Source organism: Dendronephthya gigantea, unplaced genomic scaffold (assembly GCF_004324835.1).
Source record: "Dendronephthya gigantea isolate DGI-Jeju-01 unplaced genomic scaffold, DenGig_1.0 000030F, whole genome shotgun sequence".
Lineage (NCBI taxonomy): Eukaryota > Metazoa > Cnidaria > Anthozoa > Malacalcyonacea > Nephtheidae > Dendronephthya > Dendronephthya gigantea.
This window is the reverse complement of record NW_021163040.1, coordinates 742,988-766,718: the sequence shown is the minus strand read 5'-3', so window position 1 is coordinate 766,718 and position 23,731 is coordinate 742,988. Positions and strand designations below refer to the sequence as shown.

Below are 23,731 nucleotides of genomic sequence, written 5' to 3'. Positions count from 1 at the left end.
CTTTTGACAGCTAGAGATCTTAGCCTTGAAACCTATATAATTTGGGCCGTACCTACCTATACGGAAAAGCTTTGCTTATTGGTGATTGGTTAGTGATAACAATTAAAACAATGAACTATAAATATTGATTTTTAAAAGAATGAATCGTACTGTTTGCTTCTGTTCACTATAATTAGAAAAAGCCAATCACAAAAGTCGATTATGTTATGCATAATATAATTCCCGGAATGTAATTCCTGTCCACTGATTGGTAACTTCGAAAATTTTCGCAATAAATCAGTGAATTTGCTAGACCAAGCAAATTGGATTACGCTCTACATGGCCTAAAATATACCGATGACAAAACATCTGGACGTTTCGACCTGAGGGCTATTGTCTTTCTCTGCACCAGCACTCCAGAGTCCAGATAATCCCCCTCAGGTTGAAATAAGCTTTCTCGAATACTTAAAGCCAAGATAACAAAACAAAAACACGCCTTTTCACTACTGGTTTATATTACTGCCTCAGTAGCCACACGATGTAAGCCTGTATTGCTTATAGTCAACTTGGTAACTATACTGTACTAATGCACCTTTACGATAAGGATTCTGTTTAATTAAATTCCAACACGGTGGTCGCCCTGTAGATGACATGACACCCTCATTATACTTCTGTGATTGATTCTTGTGTGATATGATTTTATCATACAGTCCTGACCATGGTGGCTCAGTCCGCTCAGACGCTGATAAAGCTCAAGTTAGTATTCACCAAATCAGATTATCCTCAATATTGATGGATTGGGTAATACATGCATATGCTATACTAAAAATAAGAGAACAATTCAAAATCATTGATCGGAATCTAAAACCAGTTATAAACCAGCCTTAACCATGAAAGTTTGATAGTAATCCTGGCTTGGTATTAGGCCCTAAATGGATGTATCGGTGCCAGCTTTCAGGACACGCAATTATTCTATTCATTTACAGTTTCAAGTTGATAAAGATTGAGACAAGATACCATTTAACAATTAGACAACGAGTCCGAGTTGTCTATAAGCGAACAGTCAACGAAGGCGAAGCCTGAGTTCATTATTCGCTCATAGACAACGAAGGCGAGTTGTCTAATTGTTTTAGTATACACCCCTTACCTATAGATATATTAATATCGAGAAAATAATCGATACACCGCAATTACACCGAAAAATAATTCAATTTTATACGGTCGCGCGGGAGAAATTTTCCCAAGCGTGCACTAACACGAATAGACAATGGTTGAGTAGCCAATCAGAATGTAGGATTTGTAATAGACAATGGTCGGGTGTATACTAATTTTATTTTTTACACGAAAATCGCTGTGCACTTCATCTCGGAAAGGACCCGACGACTTTTTCTATCCGGTGTGCTGAAGAAGGCTTGTTAAACGGCCAGTCAAACCAGAGTGTAACCGGTGCGACCACAGGCGATGGTATCATGGGTAAATTACGAATTATATAAAAGGCTATCGTAAACTCAGTGTGAAAACTACGTCCACGAATTGATCGATGAATTGCTTATTATAGCTCTCATATAAGCTATCACGACATCATGTAGTGCATAGAATAGTTCAGTATGTAATTGACAGCGTTAACAAATTTCCCAATCAGACACCGTTGTACTCAGTACAGAATCAACTGATAGCAAATAATTAAGTACTGACATGATGGCTATGGAATTAACAGCTTAGCGCTACTACCGCTACACAAGAGATCGACGCCACTAAAAACTCTAGAATGTACGCAATACGCGTGTTAAACTTGTACAAGACGAAACTTCAAAAGTGGATGCATGATCATTTTATCAGCATAGCATCTGCGCGAGGAATATATATATATATATATATATATATATATATATATATATATATATATATATATATATATATATATATATATATATATATAACTACTTACTGTGTAGCTTAATCTGATGAGATCACTTGCATGTCAATCAAATTTACATCATTATAAGGCCTATCGATTAATGAATTGTAGATTGATTTATCGTGGGCGCATAGACATAGCAATAGCCTTTCTTCTTTTAGTTTTCGAGCGCGCAATGCGTGACGGTAGTCTATTATCAAGGTTGTTATTTCGCCATGTTCAGGAACGATTTAGTTTAACAGAAAAGCAAAAAGAATCGGCAAGGTTTTCTTACAAACGAAATGGCTTCAAACAGGCGCTATCGCAACTCAAAGTTGCTTGATAATCAACTACCGTCACGCATTGCGCGCTTGAAAGCTAAATGGGGAAAAGTCTATTGAAAACTAGCTGCATCCAAGTATCGTAGGCGTGCTTGCGTCATTCAGATTAGGAGATAGACTATGAAACATATGCAGTAAATTCGAACAGTCTGTTTTAATTTTACTGCAATCGAAAAATCATTTCTAATTTTAGTTCGTTGAAAATAAAATCCAAACTCATTTGTGCGTAAAGCGCTGTTGTTTGTTTCAACAAAATAGCAGAATATGCCGACAAGCTTCTTTCAAGGGTAAATATATTTTCTGCGCTATTTTTGCACACCCCACTTGTTATCTCTACAACTGTAGTCGAACGTTCCATATGTACTTTGAGTCTTTGACATGACATCGCTTAAAACAGAACATTCAAGAATGTCTGATCTCTCTGGTGACCAGATATTCTTGAATGTATCCTAGTCGACTTTGCTCCTTCAAACGTTCCGAAAGCCCAGCAAGATCCAGGCGGTGATGAAAAAAAAAATGATCAAAACGGAATTATGAATAAACGAACTGACATGGCCGCATTAGAAAACCAATCAAGACCAGGATTTAGTTCCTGCAGCCGTCCTCATGTTCCAGGCATCCCCGATTCTGGACCAAGATTTAGCGATCACATTCGATTCACAATTTTCGGTAATGTCGGTTCGAAAAAAGCATACTTATTCCCATGTTAAACATCATCACTAATCTTAAGCATTTTGCCCGCTATCACGTATGTAATTAAACTTAAGAAATATTACCATTCACTTGTTGCAAAAACATTTCTCAATAAAAACATTAAATTTTTTTTTCGCGAAAACTCGCTGTGCATTCATAGGCAGCCCAGACTTTGACTTGCGCGTGTGATACTCGCGCGTGTGTCGCGCTTACGTTGTTTACTTCGTCTGTGCAGTGCCCAACCTCACTCCCAGGGTCTTCTGTGTTCATGTCGTGCGGTACGGCGCGTCTGGTCCCGATCACTGCTCTGGTCTCAATTAATAAGGATACAACATGAAGTTAATCAGTTTCATGCTGCATGTAGAATAATCGAGGGCGCATAAAAGAGTAACGAGGGCGCTAAAAAACCAAGATGGCTGAAGAACAGAGCAAGAAACGTGCAAAAGAACAAAACAGTAATGACGATGAGAGCGAAGATGAGATGATCGGGCCATTGCCCGTCGAAGCAAGTAAACCAAAGAAGAAAAAAGGTATTTTTTGGATTATATGCGTTATTTGGGACCAAATTGCGGTGTTTTTCACCTTTTAAACTCGTCCCTTATCCCTATTAGTATCGAATTTATAATTTGTGTATATTAATTTCATTTATTAAAAGTTAGATATAAAGTATAGCTTTGATAAGTACCCTAAGTGTTTAAGATGTTCTCATCCAACCTTATTCAAACGTTGCTACGGTACTTTCCTTGTAAAAAGATTGTTTGAAGGCTTGAAGCTGCATTAAATCAACTAATTTTTTACTACACAGTATCAAGATCACTAAATAGCCAGTAGGCAGTAGCTGGTCTCGTTTTAAAATTGATGCAATTACTGGCGGTGTACTAAATAGGCACAGAAATCAAAGCCACCAAGGTGGAGTGATCTACATTCGGTTGGATGCTGTCCGTGAGGCAATTAATAAGGGCAGCGTCTAATGCAGGTTGAAAAATTTAAAATAATTGGATCTCTTAAATAGAATTTTCAGCTATTTAGGAGCATTTTGATAAAACAATTGCATTCTTAAGACACAATTTATTATAAGTACATTTCTTTTGATAGAGCAACCAAGTTGTGCATGTGACAGAGACCTCAGCATATTTTCTTACACTCGCATGCTCAGTAAAGTGTATCTATGCACAATCACCTATTTGCAACTGTAGTCAAAAGAGTTTGGCCATGCTTTAACTTTGCTTGATTCAGAAAGAATAAAACTGTTTTCACCGAGCCTTGACCTAAGGGGTACATTATGGCTCTCAAACTACAGTACATAGAAGACATTGTGACCACTAATAAATTTTAAGCAGAGAAAACATTTCTTAAGATGGCCAAATCTACCAGTTGGAATATAGGTACAACAGTGGACACTTACACTAGCTAGCAATTATGAGTACTTGTATCTAGTTGTACCAACAATAGAAGCTAGCTTCTAATACCAGTACAATAAAACGGTTTTTGTTTGCACAAAAATTTTAGAACTATATATATACTTTTAAATACATTTTGAAATGTAACCCTATCGCAACAGCAATATAAATTGTGTCTTGAAAATGCATATAAATTGTGTCTTGAAAATGAAATCATTTTATAAAAATGTTCCCGAAATGCATAAAATGACATTTTAGATACCCAGATTTATATTAAGTTAAAAACCTGCAAATTGAAAATTATTTCTACTCACCCATAGCATTATTTATTCAGCTAAAAATATTAAATCAATAATCAACAATTGAGTCCATAAACAGCCAAAGTTACCTCGATGTTTGGTAATTACAATAAATAATAATACAATCTCATGATTACAATGACATTACATTGCAAATGGTCCCATATATTTGAAAGTATACAGTAGATATATACTACTTTATTATAGAAATAAAGCATGTGACACTTGAAGCGCATCCATAGAAAGCATAAAAGCAATGAGAACCGACTGCATTAAGGAAATGTAATGTGATAGGAATTTGTGGCTGGAATGCCTCAAACATTATGCGTTTTAGAAGTGTAGTTAGTGTACATAATTATTGATTGGACATTAACATGCAAAACTTTGAGAATCTGTTCTATTGCTGTAAAAATCATTTATTAGCAACGAGTGAGACGACTTGTTAAATTATCGCAAGTAACTAAGCAAGTTGAGCGAAATTATATACTTTTTACCGACGCTTGTGTCCTATTACCGACCGACGTCACGTTTAACGAACCACCTTTTTAAACCAAAATACCTAAAAGTGTCGTATTACGTTCTGAAGGGCTTTCCGAAATGCTTGGATTTATTTTATTTTATTTAACTTTGCCAAAACACATGAGTGAAAACCAATTATACTGTGTGCCCTTGATACAAAAATACACACAATTAAGATAACATACAGTGTGACATGGGAATAAAAACAACAAGTTGATTTAAAATGTAAGAGACGGCTAGAGTTGTACTTCAGACAAATAGTCTTCCATGTCCTCGGATCTTCTTCATTGAAGCATTCAATCAGGGCTGTCAGGTAATAATTTTGTAAACTGTTTTGAGTTGCTTAATATTAATGCCAGGAGATCTTATTGTGGTTTCTCTACTTCAGCTGAAGTTAGAAATGATATATGATAGATATAGTTATACTATTTACACCTCAATATCACTATACCAACCTTAACAGTTATTGGCTTGAAATTTCCGGTCTTGCTACTGTAATTTTTAGCCTCTGTAATTTCTGGACGTAACGGTGCGTTACCGCTACAGTATATGATCTTATCTGACCGAAAAAGATGATTTTAAGAAACAAAAGCTGTAACTTTAATAATTATTATATTTTTTGGGCAAATTATTTTTGAGATTAAAAACTCGTATTCCCTGGCTATAATACATTCCTGGCCCGGATGCTTGTTACTCTAAAAGATTTGTACAATAGAACTAAAAAAATTTTCGGTTTTCCGGAATAGGATTTTCTAATTTTCCATGAACAATTAATTAGTTTTAGAATTCGAACAAGTATACCTTGATAACCTGCCTTCGTCAGAATCCTACGAGAAAAGTTATATGCATCGTGATTTTATTACGCACGTCGTCGTAACAAGGTGAGTGTGTCCTTTGTATGTTTACTAGAGCTAAAGCGAGAGTTTTAAATTCAATGTGTTCTTTTTCGCGCAAGACTTATTCTCCCATGCGTCCAATCTTCATTTTGGCAAATCGAAAACAATTAAGGTCGCATGTGACATATTATTTGTGACCATCTTATTGGCGTTAAGAGGTTGAACTTCCTACTTTTTCGTGCTAACTTCAGCGGCTGATTCAATTATGAACTTCCTGCTTTTTCGTGCTAACTTTAGCGGCTGATTCAACTTTGAACTTCCTGCTTTTTCGTGTTAACTTCAGCGGCTGATTTAACTTCCTTCTTTTTCGTGGTAACTTCAGCGACTGATTCAACTTCCTATTCTTTTCCGTGCTAACTTCAAGCGGCTGATTCGACTTCAAGCTTCTTTCGACTTTTAGTAAAACCCACACATAAGTGAGTGCTGTTATAACTTAAACTTTAACTTTATTTCCACACGGAAACAATAATTCAACGTCTATAATGCTTTTTTTCTGATGTCTTACCATACACGATCTTGCATGTTCAAAGTTGTTGTGTTTCTTGTATATATATATATATAATATACACTACAAAAGTCATATATCGTGTCTTTATTAGGACTGACTTCCTTGTTACTGCAAGCTGCGATGGGCACGTGAAATTTTGGAAGAAAACTGAAGAAGGCGTTGAATTTGTTAAGCACTACAGGGGTCACTTAGGTAAAGAACTTACACATGGTATTATATGGTGGCTGTAATAGTTAGTGCCTTAATTATTAGTTATAGCTACATGCTATATTTTGATAAACATTTGCAACGTCAATTTTCGTGCATGCCTGTATGAATTACTGATGTTTTAATGGTGCAATCCATAATTACGAAAGATAGCGAACGTAGCTACATTTTACTCAAATGCACGGCGTCGAAAATTGTTTATAAAAGCTGATTGACTTTCTATAATATACACTGAAAACGGAGGTAATTTTTTTGTTGTGTTGAGATTCCACGTCAGGAAAATTCGCCATCTCTCTCGTTACCTGGATTAAACCATATGCATGGATGCATGCGTACTGTATATAGTCTCAGCTTCTATAATGATCTGAAGAAGTTTTGTACTTTATTAAAAAAATGTAGACCTAATCTGTATCTTGTGCATTTGCTATTAATATAGGATCAATATGCTGTACAGCTGCAAGCGTCGACGGTCTTTTGTTCTGTTCTGTCGCAAATGACAAATCTCTAAAGGTCTTTGATGTTGTAAATTTTGGTAAGAATGGTGAATAAATCTCTTCTTTTTTATGTGCAGTTTGCCTACGATGAACAAAATGACGCCGAATTCGGCTACATTGAAATAGGGAAAAACTGTCTACTGTATATGCACCTCGATGGTTGGGCAAAAATACAATAGCCATGTGACCGATAAGGAACCGATTTTTGCATAAACCTGGACAGTAACATAGATAGTGAGTTTTATTGTACTTCCATCTAGTCTCCAAACCATGTATATTCTAATAACTGTCAATAAGAACAACTAAAGATCTCCGTGGAAATACAGGAACGATACATCATTTCTAACTTGCATCTTTTTTTCATAGATATGATCAACATGATGAAAATTGGGTATGAACCTGGACAATGTGAGTGGATATACTCACGCGGAGCTGCCATTGCAGCTTTAGCTTGGTAAGCTTGGTAATACACATATATGCCTATATGCTTGGTAATACCCGTAAAAATGTGCGTGTGCACTTGTTTAAGAAAAATTTAAGATATAATCAACATGCATATATTGGTGTGGTTTTTCGCAACTTTTCTCATATTTTGAGTATTTGTTGTAAAGTAATTACAGTAATTATTGTGAAGTAAAGATATAAGGTTAGGTAAAAATCGATACAGTTGCTACCTATAGAAAGGCCAAAAATGCATGAAACCACCCATGAGCTCATGAAACCCTATATTGAATAGGAGATCTTAATCACGTCATGACGATCTGAGTTCAGTTTTTGAGTGTTTTATACTTCTAAACATACCATTGATTGATAAAATACTCTTTGAATCATCGATCCGTGATGCTATATTGTCGGTGATTGTATGAAAGTGTGAGTTAGCTTTCACAATTAGGCCTAATATTTCTATGAATGCGATGCTTATGTTGCAAAAACTTGTGTTTCCGTACCTGGTTCTAGTATAAGCGTAATGTGTAACCTTTCACTCCAGATGTTTACTAGCACGCAGATGAGAAAACTCTTAGGTATGAAATTTAGTTGTGTTGAAGAAAGGTCCGGGATTTCAGTCGTTGAGAGGGTGCCGAAATCCTTGGATCCCTAGTTTGACTTGGTGCATGATGCCGTGGGTTTAGGCGTTCATTGTTCTAATGGCGTGTTTGAATTAATATACTCTTTTTCAGTTCTGAAAAAGATTCTGGGAAAATACATATTTATGACGGGCGTGGTAATAATGTTCCTCTGAACACCATTGGCATTCACACTAAACCTATTACTTTTATCAAGGTATGCTTTTTGCGCCACGAATAAGGTTTTTACATGCATTCCAGAATCTTGTAAGGGTATTTTCTGGCGGCATTTCCATGTCTTGATCGACTACGTTAATTGCTATTGCGTGTAGATATATATATATATATATATATATATATATATATATATATATATATATATATATATATATATATATATATATATATATATATATAGTATGATGTCAACGCATGTTTTATTGTTACGATTTCTCCACTTTGCAGCAGGGCCGCCGAGAGAAATTGTGGGGCATGGGGCAAACTTTTTTCCTGGGGCCCTATGACGTCATGATTTTAAATTTCTGCGAGGCATAATGTACTTCAAAGCGATGTTAAAGTTTAACAAAGAAACTTTTACAAACAATATCAACGTGTCGTGAAATGAAAATAACCGGCAATGACTGTCACTCGTACTTTCGACTAGTGTGCGAACAATGCGCTGAGCTCAACATTTTGATGCAAGGTGCTTTAATTTTAGGTTCTTCCTTTAGTCGGGGGCCCCTTCATGTTGGGGGCCTACCTGCCCCACCCTCCCCCCCCTCTTGGCGGCCCTGCTTCGCAGTGCTGTTGGAAGTGAACCCTTTCCAAGAGCCAACTTGGAGTGTTAACACATTGTTCTTTCTGTTTACAAGTATAATTCAAAATACGATGTGGCCGTGTCTGCAGACGAGGCTGGCATGATAGAATATTGGTCAGGCTTAAAGGGAGATTTCAAGTTTCCACAAAATGTCAACTTTCAATACAAAACGGACACGGATCTCTTTGAGTTTATCATGGTAGGTCGAGACATCATCGTATAACTTTAATTGAAACTATGGGGCAAGAAAGTAGATTCCAATTTCGGCTTGAAAATATGTTTGCATGTTATAAAAAGTAATTATACAAGACGGTTTAAATATAATAACGGTATTAACGTGATGCATGCTTCTCGTGGTGGTTTGTCATGTTGACATGTTTCTACTTCTCTGCGTGTACATCGTTTTTCGTAAAGTATAACTTGTCAATTATGTATACTGTCATTACTGTGTATCCCCTTTCCTACTGGCGATCAGTCTCGATTATATAAGCATGCAGTTTCATGTGCATTTTATTTAGAACGAGACTTGGGATTGTAAACGTCTCCCGCATATGGGTCGAGTGCATATGATGCATGATGAGTATAGTTGACTGTATTCGTTTAAAATGGGATATTTGAATAGAGCATTGCACCCGCATCGCAAAAGCGTAGGTTCGTTTCCTGTCGGAGGTTGAGTCATTTTCTCATCAACTGTTCCTGGCTTGAATTTGAAGTGTGCGTATTTCCACTCGAAATTAGGACACTTTAAACCTCTAGAATTTGTATATATGTCTGTATATATTTGGACTATACATCGTCTTATATAATCCATTACTTGCAGTGTAAAGCAGTTCCAACGTCGTTGGCGTTCGCTCCGGATGGCAAGCTATTCGCAACGATGGCTACGGACCGCAAAGTTCGCGTCTTTCGATTTTTGTCGGGCAAAAAAGTTCGCGTATTTGACGAAGACCTGCAAGTGTACACAGACATGCAACAATCCGGTCAGCATTTGCCGGACATGGAATTTGGAAGGCGTATGGCAGGGGAAAAGGATCTAGAGAAGACTAAGAACTTGCGATATTCGAACGTCACGTTCGACGAAAGTGGTTACTTCTTGTTGTATGCCACACTTTTTGGTATAAAAGTTATCAACATTCACACGAATCGTTGTGTGCGTATTATTGGTAAAAACGAGAACGTTCGCTTTCTAAGTTTGGCGCTGTACCAAGGAAAACCCAGCCAAGGAAAAGCTGCTATTACATTGGTAAGTTTATATCCAAACGTTCGTGCATTGTTTTGATTTTTCGTATTGTGGGTATACTACATGCATGGGGCGCCTAGAACAGTTTAAGGCGACGGGGGCAGTCTTTTAGAAAAAGCTACATGGATCTCAGACTTATAAAAGTATGTATACACGCAGACTTTCAGATCCGCAGGTGTATGTATATTTTCAGTTCGTTTAATTGCGAAAAAGCCACTTCTGTATCATAAATACGAAAGACCAAACTTGGTATTGCTACAGTAGATTATATGTTTGCAAATGGCGCAGGTTTGCTGCCACGCTAAAAAGATGGCAGCCTCCACCTCTGCCTCCGTACGTGGCTCTGGAAGCCCTGAAGACTGCTAAAACTTTACGTCCTATGCAATCCAGGGAGTAAACTGATTTCCCCTGGGAGAGGTGCTTTTTTCAATGAACCGAGATTGGGAAAATTACATGAAAATCATTACAGAGTTTCATATTGATTTCTTGTATTATTTTAGGAAACAGAGGCAGCTGACAATCCGTCTTTAAACAAATCCACAACAGATCCCACGATATTTTGTACCGCTAACAAAAAGAATCGTTTTTATGTGTTTACTAGAAGAGATCCTGACCAAAGGTTTGTTTTCCATTATGTTCTTAGCCATTCTTTGTTTTCTTTTTAACCATCGTTTGAACTACATATATTTGAGCCCCTCATCTATAATAACCTGTTTCTCACATACTTGTACCTCATCGCATCAGTTCGAGCTTGAAATATGGCACATATCTATTTGAAAATTCAAAAGTATACAGTCAATTTCCTTCTAAATCCTTTTATCGCCGTAGCTTTCATATTTTTTTTGCCTGAATTCAAATGTTTTACACGATTTGTGGAACAAATTTGTGGAATGAAATTTAGTTTGTCTCACTGTGTAACAAATAGCTTTACATGCAGGCTCTTTCTTAGACTTCAAAATTGTCTTTGTTGTATGTTTGGTTGTTCTGCTGCTGAAGTTCTTAATTTAGATTTTCAGTTTTTATTTCCGCTGCAAAATTTTGATTTTGAAATCGCTGTCTTGAATTGCTGCATGCAGCCGGGCAAAAAGCGATAACAGTGAGAATCGTTTGATGCCACTCTGTTTATAATGCCCTGGTAAAGGCAGAAGTATATATTATGTGATGAATGTAAATATTTCATTCACTTCAATTTTTTATTATTTTTTTGTCACATAGTGTTGAGGGAGATAGAGATGTTTTTAATGAAAAACCTTCAAGAGAGGAAATCTATGCTGCAACTGAGGTTCGTAACCTTTTTTGTGTACTATTATTGCTGCCAAAGGTGATGATTGTACGCAATTGTATACACTCGACATTTTTTAGAAGTATAAGCGATACGAATATCGTCTAAATTCGTATTCATACAATCTGCCGTATGAGTTCAATATATTAATATATACAGTATTGTACATACTACATTGTATTATAGTGCATTCACGTTAACATTTTATAGTCAAGTGGAGGGTTAGATCGTGTTGCTGAGAGCGTTGTTATACACACATCTATGGGCGATATACAAGTAAAACTTTTTGTCAAAGAGTAAGTAAATATTTAATATTCCCTCAACTATCACAGTTGATAAGGACGGTACATTGGTTGAGAGATGTATTTATTTAAATCGAAACCACACTTTAGGCGTGTGTTATGCCGAAAGATGATAAGTTCTGGCCAAAGCTGGTCCTCAAAGTTTGTCTTCTGTGTGTAATGCGAGGTTAAGATACCCCGGTTTTAATTCGGGTAGCCTTACTTGTTTGAATAGATTTTTCGTCTTTTACATTCTTTATAATCTAAATCTACTTACATACTTACTTACTAGGCTGCTAGCAGCCTGGAAGTTTAGCAGACTAGTTGTATCCCTAAAGAGTTTAAAGTCTGCTGGAAAGGATTGTCGAGTTAAAGTCCAAAAACATCCACAGACATCGATGAAAATTCTTTACACAGTGTGGACTAGAACCGGATCTTAACGTCTCTATTTTGTACATAGTGCATATATATTTATGGCAAATAACGAAAATTAAACAATTTTGACAATTTTCGTCCTAAATTTTAGGTGTCCAAAAACTGTTGAAAATTTTGTCGTGCACAGTCGAAATGGTTATTACAATGGTCAAATATTTCATCGTGTCATAAAACAATTCATGATCCAGACTGGAGACCCCTTAGGTGTGTATTTAATGTGTCTCTCGTTGCAATGAATGTAGTTTGAACGAAATTATATGTTTGGTATACGAGGTATATATATGCTCTAAGGAATTTCAATTTCTCGTACTTCAGCCATCCATTCCCACTCACCCATGCATTTGATTGAATCAGTGGGTGAAGGCGTACAAATAAATTAGGTTGAAATAATGACTCTGTTTTTTTGAAAAATGAAACAAGTTGTTAAAAAAATGAGAAACAGATTCAGGAAATTAATCATTTCTTTAGATGGCACTTTAAAAATGGCACCATGCGGTTGGTTTAATTTTGCATGTGCACGAACCTTGTCTTTTGTAGGCGACGGTACTGGGGGTGAGTCGATTTGGGGAGGAGAATTTGAAGATGAACTTCATCATAACCTGCGTCATGATCGACCTTATACTTTAAGTATGGCGAACGCTGGACCGAATACAAACGGCTCTCAGTTCTTCATAACAGTTGTGCCAGCGGTATTGTGTTTTTTTTACATTTTTTATTCTCCATCGCATTCTTATCATTGATGACTTACATATTGCGAGAAGATATGGATTTTAATCTTCGAGTCGCAAGAACAGACGGGCCAGTTAAACTTCGTGTAACATTAGGCTTCCGACATATGACGTCATTTTGGGAAGGGTCTATTAAATGATGTTTTTACCTTTACGTAACCGCTATGTTGTCCAAACAAAACTCCACAAACCAGCGTCTAAAACGAAACTTAAATTCAAACTCTTTTAATAAAAGGCATTTGATGATTCCAGCATTGTGTATCATATTTTGTTCTACTCCATGCACTGTGTTTCTCCTGCATGATTATTAATAGCGTATAATTGCAAATTGAGAGTCCTATAAAGTGGAAATTGAGATGTCCTCCAACGACCAATCGAATATAAATGTAGGATTTCTCATAGTATTTTTGTGCATATCACTTTCAGCCATGGCTTGATAATAAGCACACAGTATTTGGCCGCGTTGTGAGGGGTATGGACGTCGTGCAAGAGATAAGCAATGTTTCAACCAACCCAAGAGACGACAGACCTTACGAAGAGGTAAAAGTGCTGAATATTGCCGTCAAGTAGGTAAGGTGTAAAGAACAAGATGCAATTAATACATTTGATGCAATATTCATTATGAACAATCAACCAAGTTTCGTGACGTAGCTCGTCTACGACAACCGCGTTGTGGTTCATGTTTCACTGCACCAGTGAAAGGATGAACTCCATGCACACCGACAGACAATTTTTGCTGGGTTGCATATATATACGATATTTCTCGCTATAGTATAAATGTACATGCGTAGCACTTTGAAAAAAGATGGTGTCACTCTTGATTCGGAAACCTCAACGCGAAAGCATGCGAAGCATGGGTATATACTATAAACGTACATTTTTTATTAAAAGTATGAAAAAAATAGCAAAATAGGAGGCGCACAAGTCAAACACGAGACCTAATCAAGAATCCTTTGAGCGCAATATTTCACCAAGGCTCTTCTCCACTCATTGCTGATTGCTAAACCTTTCGAGCCAAAGATTTTTTATTTTAAATATTTGCATCGTCAATTAAGCAATGCTTTCGGCCCGTTAATCCGGACTTGATCAGTTCGACGTACTTTCACGTTACATAAAGCTTCTTGTACTAAAGTAACATGCAAACATTTTGGTTTTAGCCAAATTTAGCTTCGGATTTTTGCTTCGCTCAACACTGATGGCACTGCTCAAACGTTCAGAAAACCGAATTCAGCGTGGGTTAAATTTTGAACACAACACCGAACGATGGAAAGAAATTTATCAAAATTTTTATTACTGAAAAAGTAGTGATTTATAGGAACTTCTTAGCAATTAAACGATAACAAGTGTCAGAAAATTTTTCCTAGAAAAATCAAGCACTAAAAAGGTATATAGGCAAAAGCAGGTTTTTATTGAAACTTAGAAAACTCACAAGAATCGCAATACAGTATCTTAGTTGGGCATACATTCAATGGATTTCCAATTTATTCCATATACTGTAATTTTAAAGAGCTATTCGTAAAATCAGCCATTTGCATTTCCTCTACTTGGCAATTTCTCCTACGGTTTGAACCAACCAAACAAACCCAGCAACTTGTAATTTTTAAAGATATTGTATAGGCGCAGCTCTTAATTTTAGTTCTTGTTGTATGCCGTCTTTGAAATGGCCGAAACCTCACTGGAATGTTGCATATACACATTCCGTCAGTCAGCGTCATTCTTCGCCTGTTCCGCATGCCAATTCTCTGTGCATATGGTATGTTCATTTCAATTGGTCGATGTTCATACTTGTGATATATCTGATAGCTTCTGGGATACTTGATGCTTTTATTTTTTCTGCTGTGGTTGCTGTGGTTGAGAACTATCTTTATCTTGCCTTCTAGTAGCTTTTTAATTCTCCAATATCTCCAATATATTATCTGTAGGCTTTCCATTAGCTCTGGCAATGGAAAGAAATTATAAAAGAAGTTGGTGGTTGAAAATGTGCTCGTATACAGCTTACTGCACGTGATGGAAGAGGAATACCCATGCACTATGCACCACCTCATAATGGAACACCCATGCACCACCTGCAGTTGTTGGGAGCATCTCCGTGTTCTCAGTGATTGTTTTGAGCGAACTCGATCAGCGATAGAGTTTTCTTTTGGCCGATCTACTTTTGGCCGCAGCAACTACTCGCAATTTAGTGGCGCGATACGTCGAAACGTGTACATCGAGGTTTTTTGATATGCAAATTACGGTAGATATCCACGGCACCCTACCTTTATTCAGCCCCACTTCGGCAAATCATTTAAGGGGTGTTCAGTCAAGAAACCTTGAATACTTTAACCTATAATTTACCATGAATGGGTTAATTACAAAATAACTTAACAAAATAGTTTATATTCTCAAACATCAGCCAAGATAACGTGGGGACATCTAACATCTTGGTGTCGGGTCTTTGAGTCTGTCCACAACTTTGCGCTTTCTAGCTGATCCTTCAAAATTAACTTTACATTTTTCTTTGCGGTTAATTTTCCAAGCATTGTTCTTTGGTGTGTCATCATCCTCCTCTACAGAGTCTACAAAGAACTTCAATATCGACAACTTTCCCTGTGTCCATGGAGATAGCAGTGACACAACCATTTAGAGATGCATATCCTCGTCTTTGCTCATGACCTCACCTTTAGGCTTATTCTTTAAAACATGTATCTCATTGGCAGCTTCGCTCATTGTTTCTTGGCAAACCTCTTTGGCAGCTTTCAGCAAGGCTTTGTTGTGGGCGGTATATGGTGCGCACCTTGGGATTGGTGGCATGTTCGTAAGGCCACAAAATCTTTCTGCAGAAGTAGCACCACAGCCGACTGATCGCATAGCAAACACCAGCCGTCTGTTCACTTCATAGAAATAACTTATTTTGGCTGGGGTGTAAAATTCCTGTTCCCAGCCACATGCCGTAAAACGCAACACTAAATTGGATGCACAACCTTTACGTTTTGGCAGGTTTTCAGACAAGTCAAATCGAAATGCTGGCATTCCTTACAAGGTTACATCTCAAAAATACTTTCCATATCAACAAAACGGTAACCTTTTGCCTCAACTTCAGGGTTTTCAACCTTCTGGGGTTTTGGTGAGCCAATTTTACGAGCGGATGCTGATACTCCTGAGCTGGTTGAAGCACTAAGACCAGAAATAGTATCACTTTCATGACGAGCTCGCATGCGCTGGTGAAAGCTCTCGCTTTTGCCGTTTTTCCTGCTCGGTTACATGACGATTTCCATAAAACTTTCGTTTCTTAACATACCCTGAACGTGTCTTGCCCATTCAGTAACGATTTCTCAGAAATATGAGTTATATATGAAGTAAACTTCCCAAAGAGAAATGAACACAACAAGATGGCCGGCCAAAAGATTTTTTCTCTCCAAGTCTTTGGTCAAGCGAACGACAACATTCTCACTTTCGCCAAATTGAAAAGGCAGCTGCACACCGGGTGGTGGTCCTTTGGCATCAGGAGACCCAACTATTTCAACTATTTCAAACATATCAAGAAACACCAGCTCGACACCAGAGCTTGTAACCCCATTTGGTAGGCTTTTTAGGCATGTACTGCTTTGCCCCATGTCTTCCTTTGAAAGGAATCATCATTTGATCAATTTCTTGCATGGTTTTGGGGGAAACAGTTCCTTTGAAGACTTTCCTGAAGTGGTCAACAAGTTGTTTTAATTTGAACAATTTGTCATAATTTGCTTTTTTTTTGTTAGCAGGAGTTTGTTCATTGTCATTGAAGTGTAGGATAGACAATATTTCCTCAAATCGGTTCCGAGTCATGGTATTTGCAATCAGTGGTACAAAGGTTTTATGTCCCCAATACATTCGCCGATTTGGCAGCTTGTGGACACCCATGTATAAAACAATACCATTGAAGACTTGTTTTATTTCTTGCTCCGTTGCAGGCTTTACTTGTCTATGTAAAGACGCCGAGCCTTTCTCTTCGTCACTTGTCTGTATTCTTGTGTTGCACATTGTGTATTATACAAATTGTTTTGAAAATATGTTATATGTTGAACTAATTCGTCTGTTACAAATTGCTGAAAAAACTGATAAGGTTGGCTTACATTTGACAAGTCATTGTTTACTGGCTTCATTTTTTCTGTTGCAATTTCAGATTGTTTTGGTCGATTCCAGGATTTGTCTTCTTTCCACTTATACTGTCCTTTCTTCACACGAGTTCTTTTCCTCTCACTAAGTGGCATATTTTGTTCCCCAGAATCACTACTTTCAACTTCATCCTCTGATGTTTCACTAACAACGTCACATTCATATTCTTCAACTTCTAATATACTTCCTAGTTCTCTATCTTCAGGCAGAGAATCGTCACTTTCATCGTCATCCACATCATTCTCACTAAGATTTCCTCCTGGGAGTGACACTTGTTGTATTATGGATTTTTTCTTCCTTGTTGACGAATAAAATGATCTGCAATAGACATGAAAGAAAATTCAGCCCTATTAATAAACTTAAATCTGTTAATATCGGTTTTATCTGCGCCCAATTCAGTACCATTCAAAACCCAAAACTAAAACAACATTCTATGAAAATACCTTCTTAAGTTCCTAATGTACACATATGTGCACAAAAGCCACAAAATGTTTGTCATTTCGATTACAAATATATTATTTGATTCACAAACTAATTCCTCGCTAATATTCTTAAATTAGCATATGTTGGTTTTTTTGGAAGCATTTGTTTTTATACATCAATCTTCTAAGATGTCAACAACAACATCTGGACGCTTAACCTCTAACAGATTTCAAGCAGTTATAACAGCATTATTGACTTTAACTTCACCTCGCTTCTTCTCCTTCTCTGGGAGTGTCAAAGACTCTAGCATCACCAAAATAAGATTAATGTCACCGTGTATCTACTCCTCTGGTTTCTCCTTAGCGACCACAAAACTCTGTAAATACCTTTGTACAGGAACAGAAGCCATCCATGGTTACATGTGTTATGATGTCATTTCAATCAGACTGGTGTGGTGGTTTACGCTTTGACTTCACAGAATAGTAAATATTATATTAAACCACCGCATACTTATTTTACTTCCTGATAGTAACACTAGTGTTACACTGTTACCTTTTCGTTTGAGCAGTGACCACAGTTATATTTTTGTCCATATCCTTCGTTTTCACTGTCCAGTGATTCACCACAGAATATGTGAACAAAATGTTCGCAATAATGGCCTTGGCCCATGTAGGGAATGAAGACGCCGGCCACATTGTATTTTGGTCAGTGGTGTCATACATACGTCTAAACTCCTCTGAGACGTGCGGACGTGCCACAACTTCAGAAAAAGCATTTAAACTTTTAACTTCATGAAATCTCATATTTTAGAAAAAAAATTAAAATATCTGACGCATTTTTTTTTTCAATATACTGGATTTGGTATGTTGCTACTTGCTACGCAATATGAATATATGCAAGGTGTCAAAATGTCATCACTGTTATCAATCTTCATTTCTTCATTATTCTCTTTATCTACAGATTGTCATCTACAGATGCATCGCTTTCATCCTTAGGATGCCCTTTGAGAATGTCCATGCCTGTAGAGAATGCCCTTTGAGAATGTCCATGCCTGTGTTGATCTTATGTATACAGGACCCTGTCTTGCAATATGCCTCACCACTTTCCCATTGTAGCTCTTGCAACCAGGAATGATAATTCTCGTGCCCACTGATTCCACACATTCCATGTAAACGCCACGCCGGAGGTTTTAAAATACTACATTTTTTTACGCCAACACACGTGAAGTCTACTGCCAGCTGATAATAAACGGAATCGTGGAATGTAGTCATGTAGGTAATCATCAAGTAGTGAGCCGGTTTATTACTTTGAAATCATGATATCAAAGAAAGCAAGTCACTTGATAATCGTTATTTAACTATTGTAACAAATGCCAATGAATATGAAATGAAAAACTAACTAATTTGATACACAGTGCATTTTAATCTGCCAAAAATGGGCAGCGTCGCTCTTCGGAATTTACCCTATCCACAACCTTCGACACATCATACTGATGTGCACGTCGAGATGAAAAGAATGTCAGGACACGATGTGGTTTGATGTGCTTGTCGCCCGTCAGATACAAAGATACGCCTTCTCTGATGATTTCTTCGGAAAGTTAAATTGAAGGCAAACACCAGTTAACTTTGGTGCGTCGTGCCAAAGAGACATTTACTTGGCTACCAGACTGCTGCTGATTACGCATCGAGTTATAGAAGCTTTCAGCTATCGCTTCGGGCCCACCTTTAGCCAAAGCAACGTCGAGTAAAACGCATGTTGGAGACTTCGCAATTTTGTACACGTCTTTGTTTGAGTAAAAAGATGCATAAAAACAGGATTCATTTAGCTTGACTCTGCGACTGTTTCCTGAGGAATAATGTAACACAACTGTAAATCCAGCCCAGGTGTTCCCTCCGGTCTGATCTCCACCAACATCTCGGAGGGAATGATTTCTTCCTTGTCGTCGGCAGCCTCGAACCATTCTGGACATAGAGCTTTCCAAACTCCCTCCTGAACTGCCCTTTTTAAGCTACCCATATAAGAATGTGCCATGCGTAAATCAAAGTTCAAGCCTGAAGCTTGGATGTGGGGCATTTTAGACACCGCTTTCATCAGTCTTTTACACTGCTCTACGCCATAATCTTGAGCTTCACCTTCAGGACGGAAGAACGTGATTTTTTCATCAAAGAGGTACCACAGTTTAGGTTTACCAAATTCGATGCATCGAACACTTCAAGCACTGTCATCACCTCATTCTCTAGAACTGGCTGAATTCGTTTCTCTAACGCGCAAGCCAGGTCTTTCGAGAACCTTTGATGATCTTCAATAACTTCTGATTCTTCCCTCATTTGCCACGTGAAGCGACTTTCGCCTGCATCTCTTCCGTCATCTTTCATTATTAGCCATCCTTGTAAGAGTTGAACTCCTCTGAAAACGCCTCCTGGATGAAGATCCGCCTCTGCCTCATTCACCCTTTTGAAGAATCCAGGATCCCCGTCTGCAGCTCTATTTAGCTGTGCTTGAAGTGACGCAATGCTTTTCTCTATTTTAACCCACTGCTCAAAAGATGAGCTTGTAAATCGCTGAGTAGCGTACGAAACTGGTCGCCTTGCGTTTTCGTTAACCATCTCTAAAAAATGCAAAACCTTTTCCATTGGCCAACACATGATTAAACACATTGCAACGTTTGATAAATTGCCTGAAAAATTATCCTGACTTGGAATTACTATCTCGAACATCCGTGACAGCCAGATTTTATAGATGTGATATCATCGTCATCGTTTAAACCAAGGGCTTGACGAAGATATTTCTTACAGCCACTTGCTTGATACGGGCCATCTGCTGCAACGCCACACAGCTGCGAATGAATATGCACACCAAAGTGATCAGATATCCCATTTAAAATCTGCTTTGCAAGAACATCATAAGAAGCCTCTTTAAATTCTGTGTATACTGGTGGAGCATCAACAGGAATAGGACAAGCCTTGCCATCTTTGCTTCTTGCCACAATCAGAACGGCTTGATTCGTTGTCCGGGATGGCGTAGCTTTGTAGTCACCCAATAATGAGGTGGAAGTTAAGTGGAAGGGAGAGGGGTAGATAGCCAAGATTTGATTTTTCCATCTATAACTTTTTCAAGACAATAAACAATGTCGTTGAAATTATTGCGTCCATGTCCTATTTTTCCGATATCCACCGAACAGCAAGCTAAAAGAGAGAGAAGAGTCTCGAAATGCTTTGCAGCGGCACCAAGCTTGAGGTCTGCGATTGCTGCACGGAAGAAATTTCTGCAGGCTGTTGTCTCACGTTTCAATTCTTCTTTTTTCTTTATATACCCATTGTTTTGTGGTGCTTAGACGATTCACTTCCTACCAAACAGATATGATCAATGCAACTCTTCTTATGATGATACCAAAATTGGTGATGGCCACGAATAAGATGCTGCGAGGTTTCTTTATCAAAAAAGATTCCCGTGGAAAGCGCTCCATTGCCTCTCGAATTTAGCAACTCATTAGCTTTGAACGGTGTCAAAGATCGAAGGGTAGGTTTAGCAGCTAAATGAAGCTCATAACAAGGTGCACATCGCAATACACCACATTCTGTACCTTCATCATGCGGGTAGTTTATTCCGAAGAAAAATTCTTTAATTAAGTCCCAAAGGGAGTTCATTTCAATGGTTTTAGTCCCAACGCTCAGAGGTGAAAATATGCGATTTTGACTAACACTTTTTATCAGCCTCCTATTTGCTCATTTTTTTACCATTTGGTATCAAAAACATGTCATTCGATAGTTTAAAGTCTAACCTTTCCGAATGTGAAAAAAATTCGTTAATAGAATGAATAGTTCACGTACAATAGCGCACCAAAGTTGGATTACCTTTTTTTTTATACACCCTGTATAATAATAATAATATATAATAATACGGTAAGTCGTTCCAGATTTTTGTAGCTTTATAAAAAAACTACGTTGGCCAGCAGCACTATGATAAAAAAGATTTTGTAACATGTCTTTGCTTCTAGTGTTACCAATTGCAGGTCTTTCTTTAAATATATCTATTAAATATGTTGGTGCTAAGCCTTTTTTGCATTTAAAAGTCATTATTGCGTCTTTGAGTTCCAATATACAGCTTACTGGTAGCCATTTCAATTCCAACAGAACAGGTGTTATGTTTTCAAACTTTCTTGTGTTTGTATAACTATAGTCGTGCCGCAAAATTTTGTACACCCTGCAACTTGTCGATGTTTTTCTTGAGGTATTCGACCATACCGCCGAGCAATAGTACAACTTGCTAAACACCAGGGCTATAGTCATCTATACTGGTGTTTTCAAACCAGTTAATTTCTCCAAGGTCATCAAGAATGGAATGATGATTATAATTCTTAAAGTTACGTGCTGTAATATAAACGGGTGGTGGTTTTGGGATTTTTTAATTAAGAACGGAGAATAGTAAATAGTGGTCACTAATATGAGTCTCCAGAATTCCACTTTCAAGACTTTCCGCACCCGAGATCTCGTCGAAAAGTGGCCAACTCTCGAATTGCAGTCTCTGAGATCTCTTTTCAATAAGGATGGCTATGATCATTAGGTTCTTGTGGTATAGTTGAACACTATACGCACTGTTTCACTCCAACACTTTACTTCTATTATTCTATAAATCATTTAGTGATATACACTCTTTATCAAGTATCTGACTTCTACTCGTGTTTCTCTTGTAATTGTCTCTTTTATGTGCGTGTCATCTGACACCTGTCATTACGCCACACTGTCGATCCAATGCGCTTATAATTGTGGTTATAGTTGCGGCTTATACAGAGGCAATTTAGATACATCCAAAGTTAGTCTTTAAATAAATCCCAGTTCTCAGATTCCCCTGAAGATGTCGTATAATATATAACAGCCACAAGAATGATTGAAAGGGAACTGAGTGGGCGCTTAGGTCTTGACGACAGCCACATGCAAGGATTCAGAGGTTTTTGAACTTAGTAAGCCTCATGTAGGTGATTTCACAACTGACGTAAATACAGACAGCACGAACCAATCAAAAATTGGCGGTCGTTACGGTACATAGTTTTCTCATGGGAGCGCGATCTCATAATGGCTGTCTTCCAACATAACAGATTCTCCCAGATTCTTCCTTTCCGAGACCCTTGCGATCATCCTGAGACATTGTTGGGCTGGTGGATTATTATTTCGTAAAGTCGGGTTTGCATGAACTACTGTTTGTTCTCCAAAGTCAGGTTTGCTTGAACTAGTTTCGCCTACGAAGTCTTTCTCCCGTTTCTGCCTAATGGACTATTCAGGACCTATCCAAAGGCCGTTCGTGTTGCAAATGGACCACCGTTCTGACTTATTTCTCGGGTTTGGAGTGCTTCCGGGACATCGCTATCGATCAGCAGTCCAATGCCTGTGTCGATGGATTCTATCTGCGATTGATTCCACTTAGATGGGACCAGCGTTTTATATCCTCTTGCTTTCCAATGGCCTGATTTCAGAATTTTCCGTGAGGTCTTAGATCGCAAGGCTAACTATTGAACATTCTATTGGGCACTTTCGTCTTGCATTGTCTTTAATGACAGCTGCGTTTTCGTGCAGTGGATCTCGAGTTTCTCGAGCAAATTTTCGGTGCAGAAGAGAGTATTTGAGCCTGAATCGAGGAACTCGTTAAAATATTCTTTACAAAATCCAGTTAAATTTACAAGTTATAAAGTTAAAAATAATTACAACAGATTTAAAATTAAATGTTTATAAAATCTAGTAAAAAGTGAGTAAAATTTCTAATAAGTAAGAAGGCTAAAAGGTATATATTACTATTATGAAATTAAATTAATTTTAGTTGAATAATATCTACTAATTGCGTAGACCATTGGACTTTTTTTAAACGACCGTTATTCCTTTGCATATCGTTCTTATCATATCTTTCGTCTTCTTTCATCGAAAGACAGCTTTTCACGATGCTGTTGAACGAGGTAGCAGAGTCGTACACTTTAGCTTGTGGTTTTGGATTCGATCAAATGCTCGAAGGAGCGAATAAAGTCGCAATAGTCTCGAGGGTTTACACTTGTTTTCTTTTGTTTTTACGAACCCTTTCCTCCTCGATTTTTTCCAATCCAAAAGTG

General features: G+C 37.6%; 1 protein-coding gene across 4 annotated transcripts in view; it reads left to right on the top strand.

The window, feature by feature from the left end:
• The first annotated feature begins 3,322 nt into the window (after positions 1 to 3,322).
• Positions 3,323 to 23,731, top strand: part of LOC114524275 (peptidylprolyl isomerase domain and WD repeat-containing protein 1-like) — a 29,250-nt gene continuing 8,841 nt past the window's right edge. For 2 of the 4 annotated variants that reach the window (XM_028545426.1, XM_028545427.1), the window contains exons 1-14: positions 3,323 to 3,440; positions 5,907 to 6,009; positions 6,624 to 6,724; positions 7,176 to 7,271; positions 7,600 to 7,687; positions 8,412 to 8,514; positions 9,170 to 9,313; positions 9,935 to 10,357; positions 10,855 to 10,973; positions 11,570 to 11,636; positions 11,847 to 11,932; positions 12,444 to 12,556; positions 12,890 to 13,041; positions 13,507 to 13,650. In XM_028545426.1, coding sequence (XP_028401227.1) covers positions 3,323 to 3,440; positions 5,907 to 6,009; positions 6,624 to 6,724; positions 7,176 to 7,271; positions 7,600 to 7,687; positions 8,412 to 8,514; positions 9,170 to 9,313; positions 9,935 to 10,357; positions 10,855 to 10,973; positions 11,570 to 11,636; positions 11,847 to 11,932; positions 12,444 to 12,556; positions 12,890 to 13,041; positions 13,507 to 13,650 — 1,857 coding nt within the window. Of the gene's footprint in view, positions 3,441 to 5,906; positions 6,010 to 6,623; positions 6,725 to 7,175; positions 7,272 to 7,599; positions 7,688 to 8,411; positions 8,515 to 9,169; positions 9,314 to 9,934; positions 10,358 to 10,854; positions 10,974 to 11,569; positions 11,637 to 11,846; positions 11,933 to 12,443; positions 12,557 to 12,889; positions 13,042 to 13,506; positions 13,651 to 18,597; positions 21,356 to 23,731 lie in introns of those variants that run through there. The other 2 variants (XM_028545428.1, XM_028545425.1) reach the window with 2 other exon arrangements.